Genomic DNA, 18,918 nt, shown 5'->3' with positions numbered 1-18,918 from the left:
ATGATTTCCTGTACATTAATCCGCCTTCTGTGATATATTGAACTAGTTTGTAAGTTTAGGGAGCCATGACTACACGGGCTTGTGACAGCCAGTGATTTCTGTGAGATGAATGAGCAATTTCACTATACGCTTGGCCTCGCTCTTTGAAGAGTATTGTTACCGAAAAACAACTGATGTAGCACTCAAGTAACGAAATAAAACATATTTAGATTTTTCTTTCCATCTTTCAATATGAAGAATCGCCTTCAATTTTGTTGACTCTGTGTAATTGTTGAGGATTGATTTAAAAAAACCACAAAACCCCCATTTTAAATATAAATGTACGCAAAAAAAAAACCGTGTCCTCCTAGACCGAGCCAGGGCCGGATTTACCTACTTGCCGCCCATGGGCCGCCTGTATTTTGCCGCCCCCATCTTATTCGTTTTGAAACATCAATAAAAACCATCAAGTGAACGTGCCGGAGGGGAGGGGTGCATAAGAAGCGTTTACCTACTCGTGTTGGATACATTTTTTGCGAAAGCTCTATCAACACTACTGCAAAATTTCACGGAACTTTGCGCAAAAGTTAAGTTCAGTAAACCTAGAGGTGTGGACAAGGTCCTCCATTTATAAGAAATGAACCAGAAAATTATGAAAGAAGAAACATAAATGTGGTTTAATATAATTTTAACTTCCGCCGCTGCGCCGCGCTGATCGGACTGTGTTTGGCGCAATGCGTGAAGTATCCCTTCAGTCTTGCAGGCGCTATGCGTTTCACGCCAACCGCTCCTGACCGCACTGTGTTTGGCGCAATGGGTGAAGTATTCATGCAGTCTTGAAGGCGCTAATATGCGTTACATGCCGACCGCCGCGCAGAAGGCTATTCCTTTTCATCTCAAGTCCTCGTCATCATATCTCTCTGCGCTGAGCTCTGGGCCAAATTACGTGTTTCGTTCCTTTCTTAACTCGACTAATTAAAGATGCTGTCTCTCGTATCACCGAAAAACGACAAAATTAGAAATTACTATACTCTTAGGAAAGAGAAATTTTGTCCCCTTTTCTCAGTGACAATTTTTTTTCTGAATCCAATTTCTTTAATACCAACATTTAAAAAAAATTCAAAATTTGCCGCCATGGGCCGCGGCCCATGTGGCCACCCCCTTAATCCGGCCCTGGACCGACCAAGATTTAGCTAATATGCAAGCATCAAACTTATTTTTCCATCGCAACTTAACTTTTCTCTTTTGTGAACTGAGCATGATTTCATTTCCACCCAAAGTTTCTGATGACGGGAAAAAACCGATTTAGGTGCGCGAATCGCCACGTAATGTTTTTCTCCAAAGAACGTCTTAAATACGATGTCAATGTCTGGCGTTTAAAAACATTTTTCCGTAAAGAGCTGTCAGATTGAACTTGACTTATCGTCAAGTGGACCCATCATAGCATGAAATGCTTAATTGGACGTATTTCTGCCAAACGGAACTATGTGCATTGAGACGTGAGCCCTGTTATGCATATATTCTTATGGGTCTCAGGGCTCATGTCTTAATGCACATAGTGCCGTTTGGCAGAAATACGTCCAATTTGTAATCATGATCTCGAATTTAGAGGTGGAAAGAGGGAAGAATGAGAAAACATACCTTAATTTGTAATAAGCCTGATACATCTCTTTTCCTTTTTTTTCTTAATTTTTGGAGGGGAATGAGAAGGGTCGGGGTGAGGAATAAGGATGTAGACCTGAGTTTTCTATTTTTTATTTTATGGCAAAAAATTAAAATATGCGATGAAATTAAATAAATCTTCTTGTAATTTACTTAATCCTCTGATAATCTTGGTTGAATTCTTCTTCGAATTGGCGAGAAGAGGTGAGCGTGCGAGGCCTATAACCCTCCGTGATTCATCTAACAAGAATGATTGCACTTGCACTTATATGACTTTGATGGGAAAATTATTTCGGGGCCAAAAAAAGCACACTCAAATTATAAGCGGGAACGAAATATTTATTGATTGCTTGACACATTCAGACAGTGCATGAGCAAAAAACAACGACTGACCATGGAAAGAAGAGGGATCGGCCCCAGCCCAGCGAGCACCTTCATAATCAATTCTTCACCATAGGTTTAAATGGCAGAACAATCGATACATCGCAATTCACGCCACGCCACTGCCCCAGCTTAACCCTAATCAGCAAAATTCCTGGGGCTTAACGTGGCTCGCACATCCGCGCAATGCTCCCGATCTCCATCACCCAATGATGAAATCATATACCTAGCAAACTCTTTCTGATCACTTGAGAGAGTGCTATATTTCAGATAGTGCGCTCAGGTTTAATTAAAGCTCCTCAGGAAACTTTGAAGGTCCTAATCATACGCGACAAGTGCTCGCAGTAGTTTTTTCTTGCTGCTGCTGATCAGTTGTTAGCCGTGATTGATCTTTATTGGTGAAAGTTGCGATTCATTGTGAGCCGGTCGTTATTTCTGTGGAATATCTCAGTGCGAATAGTTTACATCCAGAGGCGAATGGTGCAGCCCACACTCAAAGAAAAGGTAAAATTCGTCAAAAAATATTTAGATATTCCGCAAAGTCTTTGGATACCATAATCACACAATTTAAGTTATGTTGAAGGTCCTTTAAGCAGAAAAATTAATTTTTATTACATATTTAGCTCTAGACTAACGTTTAGATATACTTGATTTTGGCACAAATGTTTAATGAAATGGCAAAAGTATAGCCCAACAGATATATTTTCCACCTCATTATTTTACTTGGATGCTACTTGTCTAGCTTTTGGTCTCAAAGAGTTCCGTATTCGGATAAACCGTCAAGCTATCCCTAGTTAAAAATGACACTTACATCTCAGCGTTTACCACAATGCAGATTTTTTTTACAAGAAGATGTTCGATTTCTGTTAAAACTATTGCCAATTTTTGCATGTAATCAGAGGGAAAAGTTTGTAAAATGTTAATTTTTAATTGTTTGACGATTTTCTGGTGAAAATACAATTTACGGGTTGAAATTCTGCGATGTCGATCCGAGACGCAGTTACGTTCTTTCATCTGGAGAGGGACGACTTGGACTACATTTTGCAATTGAATCAGTGAGAAGGAAAACACACTAACTCGAAAAAATGAAAATAATCAAGACGCCCACAAAACTGCAGAAGTTAGTCTGAGAAAAATATTTTTGGCGCCGAAAGATAATAACTAATTTATAACACTTTAAAGGTTCAGCTGCGCTAATTTCAATGACCGTTATGCAAATTGATTGTCTTTAATGAAGATGGTCAAATAATGGCACATACGTCGTTCGTAAACTGAGTCAGAATTTAGTTCCTAATTGCAAAATGTAGTCCAATTCCCAGTTAAGCTGATTCTCACGTGTCTCTCGTGTGTGTAGTTACATATTGAAACGTGAAGACAGAAAAATGCATCGATTACGACATTACCACACGAAAAAAAAAATTCATTGGTAAAACTCTGATTATGATAGTATGTACATTCGAATTCAAGAAGTCTAGTAGTCAGCGTACATAATTCTAGTAGTGCTAATCAAACGGCTGGTAAACGTATAACCAGACGCATGATTGTTACAGTTTGGACTGGACAGAAACGGAGGGCAACATGTGTACCCCTGAAGAGCCAAGCCGACAATCTAGAGAAATGGGTCCATTCAACTACGACAGGAGGTCCACGTACGCCCAGGTACTTGCGTATGGATTAATTTTTACAAGAAAAAACCACTATCCATAGTAATTACTGTAATTACAAATAAGTGTAGATAAAACCAAAATAATAAAATTAGCGAAATAAATACATACATATGGTTTATAAAAAATGTAAGTATGATTATAAAGTTAGGAGTTTTAAAAAATATACTTATAATCATGACCCCTCCATAAAAGCATCTTTCTGGAGAGGGGAACCAATGGCATGTATGTTGTTTCTAAAATAAGCCGGAAAAATTCAATACTAACTCGAGGCCTCAATCGTGTTATTCAATATTATTGTATGACAGCTTTGTTCCAAAGTAAGATTTGTGAAATTCCTTTTTGTAAAGTGTCATGGATGAGGTATTTTTGTAACCACTAGCGAAGCAATCATTCTCCTTTAAGGAGCACTGTTCACTCAGTAGGTCTGTCTGCTCAGAAACATGCTGTATTTCAAAATAATAGCACGACTATTTTTTTAAAAGGTTCTCGTGGCACTGCTCCAAACCCCTATGATCTTCAATTTTGGTATGATGCTCTCCATGCCTACTATTGTCTTGGGAGCTCTTCACAACCGCAAGTCAGAAGCGCTCTGGTTGGACGATGATCAGGCGTCGTGGTTCGGTGAGTCAAGAAATACATTACTTCGATGAACCTCAAAACCATCAAGAACATGATAAAACTGTGATGTTTGTGGGGTGTTCAACTTCTGGTGGCCGAAAAATTGATAAGAAGGGTGCTCTTTCCCACATTTTCCTGGGGACGGATATTACGATAGTAAACGTTCAGCGTTTGTGCCTACGAGTCCCTGCTTGCCCCTCCCCCATGTGGAGCCCCTTATTAGTCGAACTGGTGTAATTCCAAATAGGATTTCTGCTCTACGAAAATAATGGAATTTGTAAAACTACAGGGTGATCCAAAAGTCCCTTCCACCCCCTCTAACTTTTTACCTAATTGAGATAAAAATTTGAAACTTGGGGGATATTCCTAGGTCAAAGGGAGCTACTTTTTGGCCTCCCTAAAATTTTCAGGGGGGCCCCCTTGGGGGGGCAACGGCCCCCAACTTGCAATTTTCAAATAGGAAGACCCCCTTTGTGACAGCTCGTTCGAAAGAGCATAAAAAAAGAAAACTTTTCGCGCAAACCCGAAGTCAATATCTCAAACCGTTTCAAAATGGCGGCCGGTTAAAGTTCAAAATGGCCGAAATTTCACACCAGTTATTTGTCGATGGATTTGCGCGAAAATCGGTATGAAGGGGTATTTTGACACGAGAAAAACGAATTTGACGTTAGATTTTAAAAAAAAACCAAAATTTCCAAAATGGCCGCCGGTTAAAGTTTAAAATGGCCGAAAATTTTCACCTTGGTTTTTTCCTGATGGATTTGCCTAAAACTTGGAATTTGAGAGTATTTTGGCACAAAATAAACAAATTTGAACTTAGATTTATAAAAAAATAAATTTTTGGTCATTTTGAACTTTAAGCGGCGGCCATTTTGGAAATTTCGGTTTTTTGAAAATCTAACGTCAAATTCGTTTTTCTCGTGTCAAAACACCCCTTCATACCGATTTTCGCGCAAATCCATCGACAAATAACCGGTGTGAAATTTCGGCCATTTTGAACTTTAACCGGCCGCCATTTTAAAACGGTTTGAGATATTGACTTCGGGTTTGCGCGAAAAGTTTTCTTTTTTTATGCTCTTTCGAACGAGCTATCACAAAGGGGGTCTTCCCATTTGAAAATTTAAAGTTGGGGGCCGTTGCCCCCCCAAGGGGGCCCCCCTGAAAATTTTAGGGGGGCCGAAAAGTAGCTCCCTTTGACCTAGGAATATCCCCAAGTTTCAAATCTTTATCTCAATTAGGTAAAAAGTTAGAGGGGGTGGAAGGGACTTTTGGATCACCCTGTATATCTTATTTCTTCGCCAAACTTTAGCATATTGTTAGCATCAATCATCTCCTCTCGACTTATGGCCTGGTTACACGATCAAATTAACGTCAAATTCCGATCAAATGGTGACTGGTGCGCACCATCTACCATCAAATTTCCACACAACCGTGCTTATTTCATGCTTATTTCAATCAACACGCTGTTTTAATTAATTTTACTCATCAACCTAGATAACTCTCGACCGCCATCTTGGTCATCATTTTGATCGCAATTTGACGGGCATTTGATCGTGTAACCAGGCCATTAGTAAGGATACTGTCGAGATCAATTCTTTAATATTAGCAACTTTATTTAGATGTATTTCTGCCAAACAGAATTATGACGTGAGCCCTGTTACTTAATGGGTCTCAGGGCTCATGTCTTAATGCACATAGTTTCGTTTGGCAGAAAGACGTCCATTTTAATACAATGTTTGATCTAATACTCTGATGTCGCTTTCTCTATCTTGAAGGTAGTATCTTATTCGCAACTCACCCTCTGGGCAGCGTCTGTTCAGGGTTCTTCCAGACATATCTCGGCCGGAAGGGTTCCATGCTATTAGTCAACATTCTATTCTTCGTCGCGTGGATCACCCTGTATTCCGCCCAATCGCCCCTCGTACTCAGCATCGCGGCGCTGACCATGGGTCTTGGCATCGGCTTCGACGAGGCGCCTCTCCATTCCTACATCGGCGAGATGAGTGAACCCCACCTTCGCGCCACTCTCTGCGCTCTCCTGGTTTCCTGTTCCTGGGCCGGAGCGCTCCTCATGTACCTCATCGCGTATCTGGCGCCTTGGAGGACTGTCGCGCTCATCAGTAGCGCTGTCCCTATTTTCACCATCATCTGCATATCACAGGTCAATCTAGAAATATATAACAATCATAAAAATGATTTGATTACAGTTCATATTTTCCTGCAACATAACATGGCTGCAGAAGCTTAGCCTTCCCCAATTTATAATTTGCTTTCCCCAGGATTTGCTTTTTTCCTATAATTGCGCCTCTACATAAAACAACGCGCTAAACAGCTTCCTTCCCTAAAAGTAGCTCGTTTGAAAGACTTTCAGCATGTAAAACAGCGCGCTTAAAAGTTTCCTTCCCGAGAAGCAACGCGCTTAAAAATTTCCTTCCCTAAAATCAGCGCGCTTAAAAGTATCTTTCCCCACAAGCAGGGCGCTTGAAATGCATCTAGCACAAATAAAAATGCGCTCCCCTACTTTTTCCCCAAAAACAAGGGGGAAAAAATCTTCCCCAATTTTTACAATTTTTTACAGCCTTCCCAATTCTCACGCGAGTGGCCACGCGATCATAATTGCGTGATCGAGAACATTCTGCACCCCTGCGACAGAAAGGACCATAGCATTAGTAATGTCAAAATGTACTCGTTACCCGCCAGGCAATTGCTGGGATCTTAGTTCTGTTGAAAAATTCTAAAACATCGTTACTGAAGAATGAGCTGGTCTTTTAAAAAAATTAAATTTGATTTTCAGATTCCGGAATCACCCACATGGTACATTATGAAAGGTCGCTTAAATGATGCCCAAAAATCTTTGTGCTGGTTGAGGGGTTGGACTGAACCAGATGTAACACAGGCCGAATTCGAACAGCTGTGCGGCCACATCAAAAAATCTTCCGATTCCGACCAGGAGAAAACTCGAGCAGAAGAAAAATACGAAGCTGTCCCGGGGAGCAACAATGGTGAGAACACATACCTAATTAACATGCATCACTCTTTAGCCCTATCTTCCTTTCCTTGCATGCTGATTTAATATTATCTTTTTTTAAAAAAAAAAAAAATAAATAAAAAAATAAATGATTCAAATTTCTATAACTATCATACAACTTTTTCCATGAAAAATCTGAAGAAGAGATAGCACTAAAAATAAGTGACTTTAAATGTGGGATGTCTCAATGTACTCGTAAATTAATTTTTTCAGAAAAAGAGACCTTCGGAAAGGCGGAGGGTCTCTTAAAAACAAAATTCAGAGAGCTGACGAATAAAAAGCTGCTACTTCCATTGCGAATGGTTTTCATTGTCTTCATTTTCAGCCGTGCGACACAACTTACGCCGATGGGACCTTACATGATCGGTATTCTGGATGACTTTGGGTTTCCCGCTGACAGTAAACTAATTTTGGTGAGAGTGTAATGTATCATAATCTTAATATGATTGATCAGTCCTTTTTTCATATGTCTGAAAGTATTACAATAACTCCTAAGCAGTGTTACGTATGGTGCATCCAGCTCCGAGGCATCTATGAGCGAGCAGGCACCATGCGGTATTTGACGGTAGGGGACGAAAAAATTTGGTATTTAATTAAAGTATATAACTTCAAATTTAAAAAGGCAAAACAAAAAAGACACAAAGTTTAAAGATACGTATGCTAAAATTGAAAAAGGTAATAATAAGGAAATGTGAACAATTTTTATTGCTCTTAATTTAGGGCAAGATACCACGATTATACAGAGTAAAATTTCTAATGTAAGGGTTTGATGTAAACGTTGCGATGGAGAATTTGCAGGTGTCTGAAATGTAATGAATTTCTTGTTTGAAAGGAAACTACCGAGTGAGCAAGGATACTCTTTGCTCATAAAGTGAAACATTATTGAAAGAGATATGACAAAATGATCTAATCTGCTAAAATACATGTGTTTAAATAGAAAATGTCGCCAGCTAACGTCACTAGGCGGTGCATTCTTTCACGTTTGAATATAATTTTATATCATTTCCCACGTCAATATTTTTTTTAACGAATACTGCGAAATCAGCTCTTTAAGCACTTTCAGATGAAGCAATAAAAAATTTGCGTGCAAGCTATCAATTGAGATACACATTTTTCGCATTTAGCCATCGGTATACACACATCAATATGGTATTATTTACTTCGACGTTGGTGTGGTAAGATATGTTAACCTTCAATTTTTTGAAAAAAAATTTCTTACAATGTGTTTCCATGAACTTTCTTGCTCAGTTTGTGGCCGGCTTATCAGGCTTTGCGGGAACACTGATGAATATCCTTCTGGTGCGGAAGTTGGGAAAGCGAAAGATGTCGTTGACGTCACAAGGGACAGTGGCATTTTGCATGCTCCTACTCGGTGTCTACTGCTCATTCTTTGATCGTTCGAATCGAATCTTGAGCTTGACCTGGATACCGATCTCTCTTTTAGTGATTGCCGGTTTCTTCGGCGGACTCAGCATGGCGCTCCTACCATGGCAACTTCTCAGCGAGGTCTTTCCTCTCAAGTGAGTTCAGAGAATACGTTGCTTTACCCTTTAAATTCAATTTTAAATTTAGTATATTATAGATAGAGAAGTGAAGTGAAAGTGTTTAAAATTATTATTGGAGCTCCATTTGCGCATAACTAGCCTATGATAACGTTATCGACCTCATGAGGGAGTAGTGGATGTAGCGCTAGCCCCATAACCAAGAGGTCCCGGGTTCGATTTTTGGCCAGGTGACCTGAGTAAGATAGTTCCGGGCAATCGTCACCTTAGGCTAGGGGACTCAGTATATTAGCATTAGCCCTATGGGATACTCAAAAATTGTTTTAAAATAAAGGATGTTCTAAAAAATATCTAAACACGTTCACGTGGATTTTCCATGACAATGTATTTGTGATATTTCGATGCCACTTTCCTAAAGGGCCTAAGGGGCCGTCCCTAAATTACGTAACGCACTAGCGAGGAAGGGGGTCGAGGAGAGCGTTACGCCATTTTGTTTTTACATGTTAAAGTATAGGGTCCTACGCCACAAAAGCGTTACACGGGGAATGGGGGGGGGGGAATAATCCCGAAAAAGTGCAATATGTAATTTAGGGACGGTCCCTGATGGTTAGACAAAGCCTCTACATAAAGGAAAAGAATAACTCTCCTGTCATGTGGTTCTTCTAGGGGTCGCGGTGTAGGTGGAGGCGTGTCAGCGGCGTATGCGTACTACGTGAGTTTTGCAATGACGAAAACATACTTGTACCTAGAGCACTGGATCCAACTTAATGGCGTCTTCTTTTTCTACGGTGGAATCACTCTCTTCGGTGTTTGGTACCTCTTGCGCTACCTCCCGGAGACTGAGGGAAAGTCTCTCGAACAGATTGAGACCTACTTCACCAAAAACTATGACAAGAAAGAGATGTTCTCCAAACCGAGGCGAAGTGCCGCCTAGACGATCTCTGGGACATTCATTTTTTTTCTGTGATATCTTGAATTAGTTTGTAAGTTTGAGGATCCTGAATCTTGGGAGATTTTTAGAATTCGGTGCTTTCTGTGTAAAAGAAGCAGCATACATTTTTCTGACTCAAAATGATCAGTTCGACTTCCCTGGATCCTGCTGTAAGATTTAGTCCTATTACCCCTTCTTACGAGTTGAACCTCTGACTAAAATTTGATGAGAGCATCAGAACCTGTTAAATTTTAACCGGGGAGGTTGAGGATCTTAGATCAAAATATCCCACTGGTACTAAAAATGTCAATCGAACTTAGACTACCCTAGTAAAAATTGGCGATAGGAGCTGCGTTTCAAAATAACATAGTAGTTCTTATAGCCGACTGAAGAAGGCTATAGACAATCATATAGCTGGCTGTAGGAAGTGGAAAAAATCATACGGCGGGGCTACACGAAGCGATAAAAAATTATACAGCCGGGCTATAGTTCCTATCGCCGGGCTTTACACTTTATCGCCTGGCTGTTGCTTTTTCGCCATCGCCTATATAAGGCTATAAGAAATTGTGTAGAAATTCGTGTGCTTTGTAAATCCCTAAGTTTGTACGGAATCACCTTAATATTTACAAAGCGCACATTATATTTTCCTTTACTACATATTTTTTTTCATCAATTAAAATGAGAATAATCCAAACAAAGTGTGCAAACATTATTTGAAAGTCATGAGTTGAAAAACGCTGACTCCACGAGATTAAATATTAGAGCCTAACTTAAAGTGGAGCGGCGGCGCACTGGGGCCTACAAACCTAACAGGATACTTCACGCATTGCGCAATGCGTGAAGTATCCCTGTCAGGTTTGTAGGCGCCAATGCGCGTTCCACACTGGCTGCCCGCCCGCTGCGCCGCGCCGCAGTTTACCACGGCGCTTGAAGCAACTATTTCACACCAGAGGTATTGCACAGTATCGAAATTGAAGGCGCTCCAACATATTAATAATGGCAGGCATCCTTCAAAAGTACGGAGCTTTCCTCGCAAAATAAATCAAGATACTACGGCCCAAAAAGAGAGCGGTAGTCCAAAAACTCACTGAGTCTTAGCATCCGTAATTAGTAACGTTTAGCATATGCTTTATCGCCAGGCTGTTGCTTGATCGCGATCGGCTATAAAAGGCTATAAGAAATTGTGTTGCCGGCTAAAGAAGCTATTGGAAATCTTACAGCCGGTTGTAGGTCTATAGTACTTTGGAACACATATTCTACTGCCAATTTTTACCAGGGTAGACCTTAAAATTTATCACATAAGCCCTAAAATCTCAAATAATACCTCGAAGGTTGACATTAAATTTAACCAGTGGCGGTAGAACCTACCTTAATTAAGGTATTGTAAAGTCGACAAGAATAATTGTAGTCAATGGTCCGAGTATTTATGTATTGGAAGTGTAAGATTTGTGTATTCTTTCTCCTACAGGATAGATCATTTTTGTTAATACCTAGAATTAATGGGAATTTAACATTTTCAACCCGCAGACACGCTCAGGTACACATGAGTAAGCGCATTTACATGCACAGGAAGTGGTCATAGGGTCATACATATATATTACTCACTAGCACATTGTTATTTTTCATTCTTTTTTGTATTTTTCTCTAGTTGTAGTTTTTATATTAAAAGTTTTTTTTTTCTGAAGAGGAAATCTTGATCGGTCATACTATACATTTATCAGTATGCGTAAAACAACTGCTTGTTTTAGGTCGAACATTGGCTGCTATGCTCGTTATACGCTATGGTAGATGAACTTTTCGCCCTGGTTCACCGAAAACTGAACCAGAGTCGATGCAAGTTTTCGACCAAATTTTTTCCCCAGTAACATGTCACGAAAACGATGCCAAAACCTATCAAACCTAAGTACCAAATTGTATTTTTACGCACCAGAAGACAGAGAAAAACTGAAAAGTGCGTAACAGGTAACACACTCTTCGGCTGAAATTCGAACAAATTTTAAGGTTGATTTTTGTCGAAGGGCTAAATTGGGACGATGAAATTATTCCTCGGATTTTCATCGCGCGAGCTCGAGACAGCTTCTTCCACGGGGAAACTAAAAAGAAGAAGCTGCCAAAATCCGAGCGGGCTTACGTGTTGTGGGAATGACGTCACAGTTTGGCGGCCCTTCGCCGAGAGAGGGCCCAGTTCGTGTGAGGACGCGCGACGGGTGAAGTGAGCGCGAGTGCTAGTTTTTGAACGATTATTTATTTTTTTATTATTTTTTAATCGGCCGATTTTGTAAACGGCATGTTCACGATCCGCACCAAGTGAAATAACAACATCATGTCAGTGCCAGGCTACTCTTGGATTTGTGTATCTGTGATCTTAATTATAGGATTCCATCAAGGTAAGAAATCCATCGGTCTCGCTAGAGTTAAAAACTGTGTTAGTATGTTAGAAAAATATAAATTTTGAAAGATGCCGGGGGAAAAAAACGTATAGTAGTGCTTAAAATGGATCGCATTTAACAGAAAGGGACCAAGCCACATCAGCTATTGCCAAATTTAACTGGGCAAGTCAATTTTTTACGAGAGAACGTTTGTGCGGATTCCTTTGAAAATTTTAAGGAATTTGTTTCGTACTGTGGAAAAAATTCACTGAAAAATCCGCCCAACCGTTTTTTTGTAAAAAATTAATTTGCCCTATTAAATTTGGCAATAGCTCATGTGACTTGGTTCCTTTCTATGTTTAACGCGGTCCAATTGAGACCCTTAAAATGGGAAATTGACGCCATTTCCAGCACGTAGACCTTTTTACATAATCACAAGATTCCACCATTGCAGCATTCGGGGAATTAGGTTTGCCTACTTTATCACATGAAGGCAAATCTGTATGAGTTTATTTTTCTTAGAATTTTTGGAAATCATTTGGTATGGTACCGTCATGGAGAGAGGAACTAACTTTACCGATGGTGCAAATCTACCGTGTCTTAATAATTGAAGGGCTTGGAGGACAAGGCGCATAAGTGCCGTGTTCACTTTTTCAAGAGATACGTGTTTAAAGTTTCAAAATTACATGGAGCGCACGGCGGAAAGGAAGTTTAAACTCACTTTTTGATGCGTTAAAGTTGAATTTTAGTTGGGAATTTTTCACAGAATATACTCGCAAACTAGTTTTAGTTGAGTTCATGAATATCTCGATTTTTTCAAAAACCTCACTTATGCGTCTCGTCCTCTAAGCCCCTCATAATAACGCTCAGATTTCTTTCGGAAAATTACCAAGGAAAATATCTTACCGGCTATTTTGCTGAAAAATTAAACAGCTTCACCTTTGCTGCTGATCTGATAGATCTCTTAAACATAATGAGAAGTTAGTTGTTTCGAAGGAAATTTAATCAAGAAATGAAGTAAAATTTGGCTGCTTTCAAGAACAACTTTACGGCTATGTATATCGCGAACGTTGCTATAAAGTATTCAAATCGGAATTTGTGACTGCAATTCTATATTAGTATATATTATAATTTATCTGTGATTGTGATAAGGAGCTGTCTCATTAGAAAGACTGCCGTACAGATAATATGTCTTCAAAAACGATAAACTATTTAGGTTTGGTTGGTAAATATATGACCGCAAGGTCAGTCTCAAATAGGTGTAGCAATTCTAGTTTTCACGTCAAGGAGGCTCACATTCTATGAATGGCATATTTTCCATGTGAAAGATATACTATTATCGGTTATAGTTTATCTGTCTAATGTCAGAGGAACTTTTTATGGTTCAAGTAAAAAAATGCGCATCTCTGATTGCAACGTTGCAAACCTTTGAAGATTTTTTTTTTAGGATTTAAGAACTAGTTGACAATTTTTCCGGATTTTTTTGTGAATTTTTTCCTCATTTTTAAAAATATTAACGAGAAACTTCAAGGAGATATTTTAGCGTGCTCTCTTAAAAGGAATAAAACATAATCGAAGTTTCTTAATCGTTGCAATGGAGATACGCACGTTTTGACTTTTTTTTAGGTTAAAGATACTAGAATAACAAGGGACTTTTGTGAATGTTAAAAAAAGGGAAGGAGAGAAAGACGAAGAAAGAAAATTAAGTAATGATAGAGAGGGTTAGGGAATACATAGAGCCGGAATTATTGAGTCGTGCGTAGATACCATTAAGGCAGCCAACGGTATATGCTATGAGGAGACGCTGTATGAATATTTAACGTTTGCCAAATTTTCTTGATAAATGAATTTTTTCAAAGAAAAGTTATGAATATCGTTCGTTGAAATCTTCGGGCACAGTGGATTAAATTCGGAATTAAATTCTAAGAAGTTCAGAGATATAATTGTAAATTTTCCAGAAAACTAACCATATATTACAGGAAATTTGGCAGCGTTAGGATGTTCATACGGCATTTTTCCTCATCACGTCAGGAGCGCGTTGTCTAGTTGAATAAAAGAGACAAAAATTTATTGGCAGTCCGCGAGCGTGCAGTGGATATGAAGCGATTCCCAATTTAGCCGTTCTTCGGTTCTTATTGCATGGAAAGGGGTGCGAGATAGGAGAGGAGGAAGAAGGGGGATGCGGGATATAAATCTGCGGGGCACGTAGGTAAATCGGCGGATCCAGGTTCGAATGCTCCACATTGGGTCGGCGCGTCTCATTACCGCGGCCGGCGCGGCGGCAGTGACTGCGAGGTTTTCCGCCGGCCGGGCAGCCCCGCTCCACGAAAATGCACTTAAAAATAAGCTGTGTCATAGCATAGGTCTAAAGATATAACCTACGTGAGCTAAAAACAGCCGCCGTATTGAATATTGGGCTATACGCTAGGGCTGTTGCCGTCTCCATCTCGGAGCCCAAGTTCAATTGAACCGCATTTAGCAAAAAGGGACAAGCATGATTACGGTGGTTTCAAAATCGTGCAAATTATTTTTTTCATTTAAAAATTAAATATACACTGGAAAAAAAATACATTGGATCTAGAGTCCAGACTCTTAAAAACATTGACAAGAAAAAGTACTCTTGATTCAATCAGAATCTAGCTTAAATCAAGAACCAAGCCTCTTAATTTAAGCGGATTTCGTTTTGATTCAAGCAAAAGAACCAAGCTTCTTAATTTAAGCGGATTTCGTTTTGATCCAAGCAAAAATCCGATTAAATCAAGAGTGTTTTTTCTTGTCAATGTTTTCAAGAGTCTGGACTCTAGATCCAATGTGTTTTTTTTTCCAGTGTATGTACAGTAGTGGAATTAACACAATTATTCTTCTTTAAAATTGACCATTTTTTGTTGGGATGCGAAAACTATTTGCTAGTTTGGGAGACCTTTTAGATAATTATCAAAAAGCAACATTTTAACAACACTGTAATTACGCTGGTTCCTTTTATAAAAATGCGATCCAAATGTTGCTTATTCGTGAGTATCTAAAAAATCTCCCAGATTAGGAAAAAGTTTTTTCTTCCTACCAAAAAATTGTTACTTTCGAAGGAAAATAATTGTGTGAATTTTAATACTGTACGTAGTGTACGAGTATGAAATATTTTTAAAATAAAAGAAGTTGCACGAATCTGAAAACACTGTAATCGCGCTGGTTCCTCTGGAACCGCCGACTGATTGAATCGATTTGCTTAAGGGTGTACAGTGGAGCGGACCTTTGAGAGAGATCCATCATGAAACTTTTAACTAAAGTTGCACATTTTTTTAAGTTTATTACGTTACATTGCAAATGTTCCTGAAGAAAATTTCGCGAGAAAGCCAATGAAGCCACATTCAAACTTTCACGTTCTTTATTTAAACATACAAGCTTTTAAAGTTTCTAAATCATGTCTGACAGAGGCGTGGCGTGCTTTGCGAAGTATCGACTGAACTGCCATTCAAACCTATGGAAAAGGATCGATTAGTAATGTGTTTGCAACGAACACCATAATAATCAATTCTTCACCATAGCTGCAAATGGGATTATATCGATAGTAGCTCATCACGCTTCGCCACTGATGTTCGACTTCTATGCGTTTATTATGAATAGAGATATCGCGCTTTGAAAAATTCGTTTTATCATCATCCACCGCGGTGGTGACAGTGCATGCGGTAGTGACACCCTTTGGTTTCTTCCACCTTGCTTTCATCTGAGTTTTAGGTTGTAACCAGTGCAGATGTATGTCGCACGGATTGATGAAAGCAAGGTGAAAGGAATCGAGAACTGGAAAAAAAACCAAATCGGATCTAAGGTCCAGACTCTAGAAAACATTGACAAGAAGAAATACTCTTGATTCAATCGGATTTTTGCTTGAATCAAAACGAAATTCGCTTGAATTAAGAGGATTGGTTCTTGATTTAAGCTAGATTCTAATTGAATCAAGAGTACTTTTTCTTTTCGATGTTTTTAAGAGTCTGGACTCTAGATCCAATGTGGTTTTTTTTTCCAGTGCGAGGGTGCATGTTACTACCGCGGTGGATGACGCCATAAACCGAATTTTTCAGAGCGTAATACCTCTTTAGTATTGAACGTAAGAAGTTGCTGTTTGGATGGACCTTATTATTTTTAGCTGATCCAAAAGAATCGAGCATCAAAACACGATTCTGTGACCAGTGCATGCAACTGACTCATTGACAGCCCGAACAAATCTTCAGTTGAGATGAGACGTTGTTAGGTAACGGAGAAAAGCTTATTGCTAGTATCAGATCAATGAATGCTAAATACCGCACAACCCAATACATTGGTCGGATTGACCAGTCTCTCTCTCCGTTTTCCCACGAGGCGGCAGCGGCGAGTTTAGAAAGCAATTTGGCAGGTATCGACCCAAAAGTTGCGGAACTTGCCAAATGTAAGAACTCATTGGAAGCCACATCAATCCCTGCAACGGATAATTTACTCAATCAGATGAGATGTTGCCAGTGCTTTGATTGAATCTTACTTGTAGACCCCATTCTCTCCTTTTTTACCCCTCAGATCGGAAACTAGGGTCGTTTTCATATCTATTCCTAAAATTGTAAGGCTTCCTGATGCAACTCTGAAGGCTAAAGTAGGCCCTAATGTTTCAGGAACAACAATGAATAAGACCCAAAGAATTTGTTGTGCGTTTCTTAGATTGTGCCTCGATTTCATGCATTAAACGTCAAGCCCTTGCACAAATTAGGGGCATCAGAGAGGCTTATCGATGAAACTGTTGACTGTTGCCTCTTAAAGATCGTCGGGGCCACGATCTTTGAAGATAATCGATGTGTTCAGGACACATCACAAATCAGACCTTGAGATTTTCAAGTAATTTCGTGCTGAAATGGCTGAAAAATTGAAGAATTAGTGCCAGTTTGAGAGCCTCAGTTTGTCCGAGGGCTGGTCACTACAGAGGTTTACAGATTCGTCTAAGCACAAAGTTCACATGCTTTTACTGATGATAATACCTTTTAAAAAATATGATGATGACGCCACCTACCGAGTTAATAAGTAACACGAGTTTTCCTGCCTTAGCATTGTCACTGATGACGGATGTCTGATATTTTACCATCCCCCTCCGAGAATAGTAGAGACTGCCCCATGGACCTCTTACCGCACTGGTCAAGTTGATAACATGGAATTTTAAACTGATACTTCCAATAAATTCGGCTGGTACGAGATAAATATAATAAAAGGTTTCAGGACATTTTATCAACGTTTTTTTTTGTCCGCGCACCTTTTTTGTCCAGTAGTTTACGCCCACACGTAAAATAAGCAACAGTGACTTAGTCCAAGCCTTATATTTTAGTCGGTATGTAAAATTAAATTGACAATATGGAAATGAGAAATTAAGAGAGAAGGAGGTGTTGTTATGGTTGCTCATTTTCTAAATGAAATGTTATTACTTTCTCCTTTTGAATCATCTTTTTAAATTGTCACTGGTGAATATTTGGTTTAATTTCTATCCTTAAAATATTGAATGTACAATATACCTTATACATGTATCGGTACTTTTTTTATTTTTTTTTCTTTTTTTAAAAGAAATTATTACTTCATTTTGAAAACATTTATATTTTTAAAACGTGACAAATATTTGTAAAATCTTTTCCAAGCGACATTAATCTCAATGAGCCGCAGTTGTGCCGACAGAAACTGCAAAAATGAATAAAAGAGGAAAAAAACCAAGAGGCACGCAATCTTTAGTTTTAACCCATTTGTAGATCGATTGTATCGATTGTATTGATCGATTTGTAGATCGACCCATCGACCTTTTAGAGTCAAATACGTCAAATTTTGAGCGCTTCGTTGCGCGTACACCTTGATGCAGCACAATAAAAGCACAAAATGTAAAAGAAAAAATTAAAGTGCTTTGGAAATCATTAAATTTGACACGGAACCACCAATATTTAAAAAAAACACACATTATATTATTATTCTCCTTAGATAAATTGATACATAATTGTTACCATCAATTTAAATGAGAATAATCAATGCAGAGCGTGCTAACATTTCAAAATCATGAGTTAGAAAATGCTAAATATTAAAGCCTAACAGAGCGCAGCTGCTTGCTGCCAGCGCGGAAGGGTCAATGGCGCCTACAAACCTAAGTGGATGCTTCACGCATTGCACAATGCTTGAAGTGGCGCCTACAAACCTAAGTGGATACTTCACACATTGCACAATGCTTGAAGTATCCACTTAGGTTTGTAGGCGCTAATAGTCAGAGAGCCAGACGACTTTGAGTGACAAACTCGGGATACATGTTTTGACCCCCTAAATCGATAGCCTTGCATGCACTGAAACGGAAAATTTTTGTCTGCCGCCCTCTAGCCTGTGCCATCACCCTCATCTAGGCCCTCAAAGTGGTCCAAAAAACACCATCTGGTGACAAACTCCTGACGCTCGGCAGACAAGTCTATTATTAAAGATCATACCCAGGGTGACTAGAAAAACTTTGTCTGCCGCCTTCTAGCCTGTGCCATCACCCTCATCTAGGCCCTCAAAGTGGTCCAAAAAACACCATCTGGTGACAAACTCCTGACGCTCGGCAGACAAGTCTATTATTAAAGATCATACCCAGGGTGACTAGAAAAACTTTGTCTGCCGCCTTCTAGCCTGTGCCATCACCCTCATCTAGGCCCTCAAAGTGGTCCAAAAAACACCATCTGGTGACAAACTCCTGACGCCTAGTGCGGTTGCAGATGTACTCCTGTGAGCAGCTTGTGTAATAAAGTTTGAATGATACATCATT

General features: G+C 39.4%; 2 protein-coding genes across 3 annotated transcripts in view; both read left to right on the top strand.

Annotated features, from left to right (window-relative positions):
- Positions 1-4: 4 nt before the first annotated feature.
- Positions 5-9,937, top strand: LOC140223763 (facilitated trehalose transporter Tret1-like). 2 transcript variants are annotated; one of them, XM_072298432.1, is made up of 8 exons: positions 5-2,526; positions 3,573-3,681; positions 4,172-4,310; positions 6,083-6,468; positions 7,102-7,309; positions 7,549-7,748; positions 8,584-8,855; positions 9,504-9,937. In XM_072298432.1, the coding sequence occupies exons 2-8, from the start codon at positions 3,601-3,603 to the stop codon at positions 9,769-9,771; spliced, it is 1,554 nt and encodes a 517-aa protein (XP_072154533.1). In that variant the 5' UTR covers positions 5-2,526; positions 3,573-3,600; the 3' UTR covers positions 9,772-9,937. The 2 variants fall into 2 exon arrangements, with proteins under 2 accessions (XP_072154533.1, XP_072154534.1); XM_072298433.1 differs by lacking the exon at positions 5-2,526 and having other exon boundaries at positions 2,556-3,681.
- Positions 9,938-11,918: 1,981 nt separating this feature from the next.
- Positions 11,919-18,918, top strand: part of LOC109030540 (sarcalumenin) — a 33,677-nt gene continuing 26,677 nt past the window's right edge. Inside the window, exon 1 of the mRNA XM_019041542.2 lies at positions 11,919-12,155. Within this exon, the coding sequence (XP_018897087.2) occupies positions 12,092-12,155 (64 nt within the window). The 5' untranslated portion in view covers positions 11,919-12,091. The remainder of the gene's footprint in view (positions 12,156-18,918) is intronic.

This window comes from Bemisia tabaci, chromosome 3, assembly GCF_918797505.1.
Source record: "Bemisia tabaci chromosome 3, PGI_BMITA_v3".
NCBI lineage: Eukaryota > Metazoa > Arthropoda > Insecta > Hemiptera > Aleyrodidae > Bemisia > Bemisia tabaci.
This window is presented reverse-complemented; position numbering and strand designations above follow the sequence as displayed.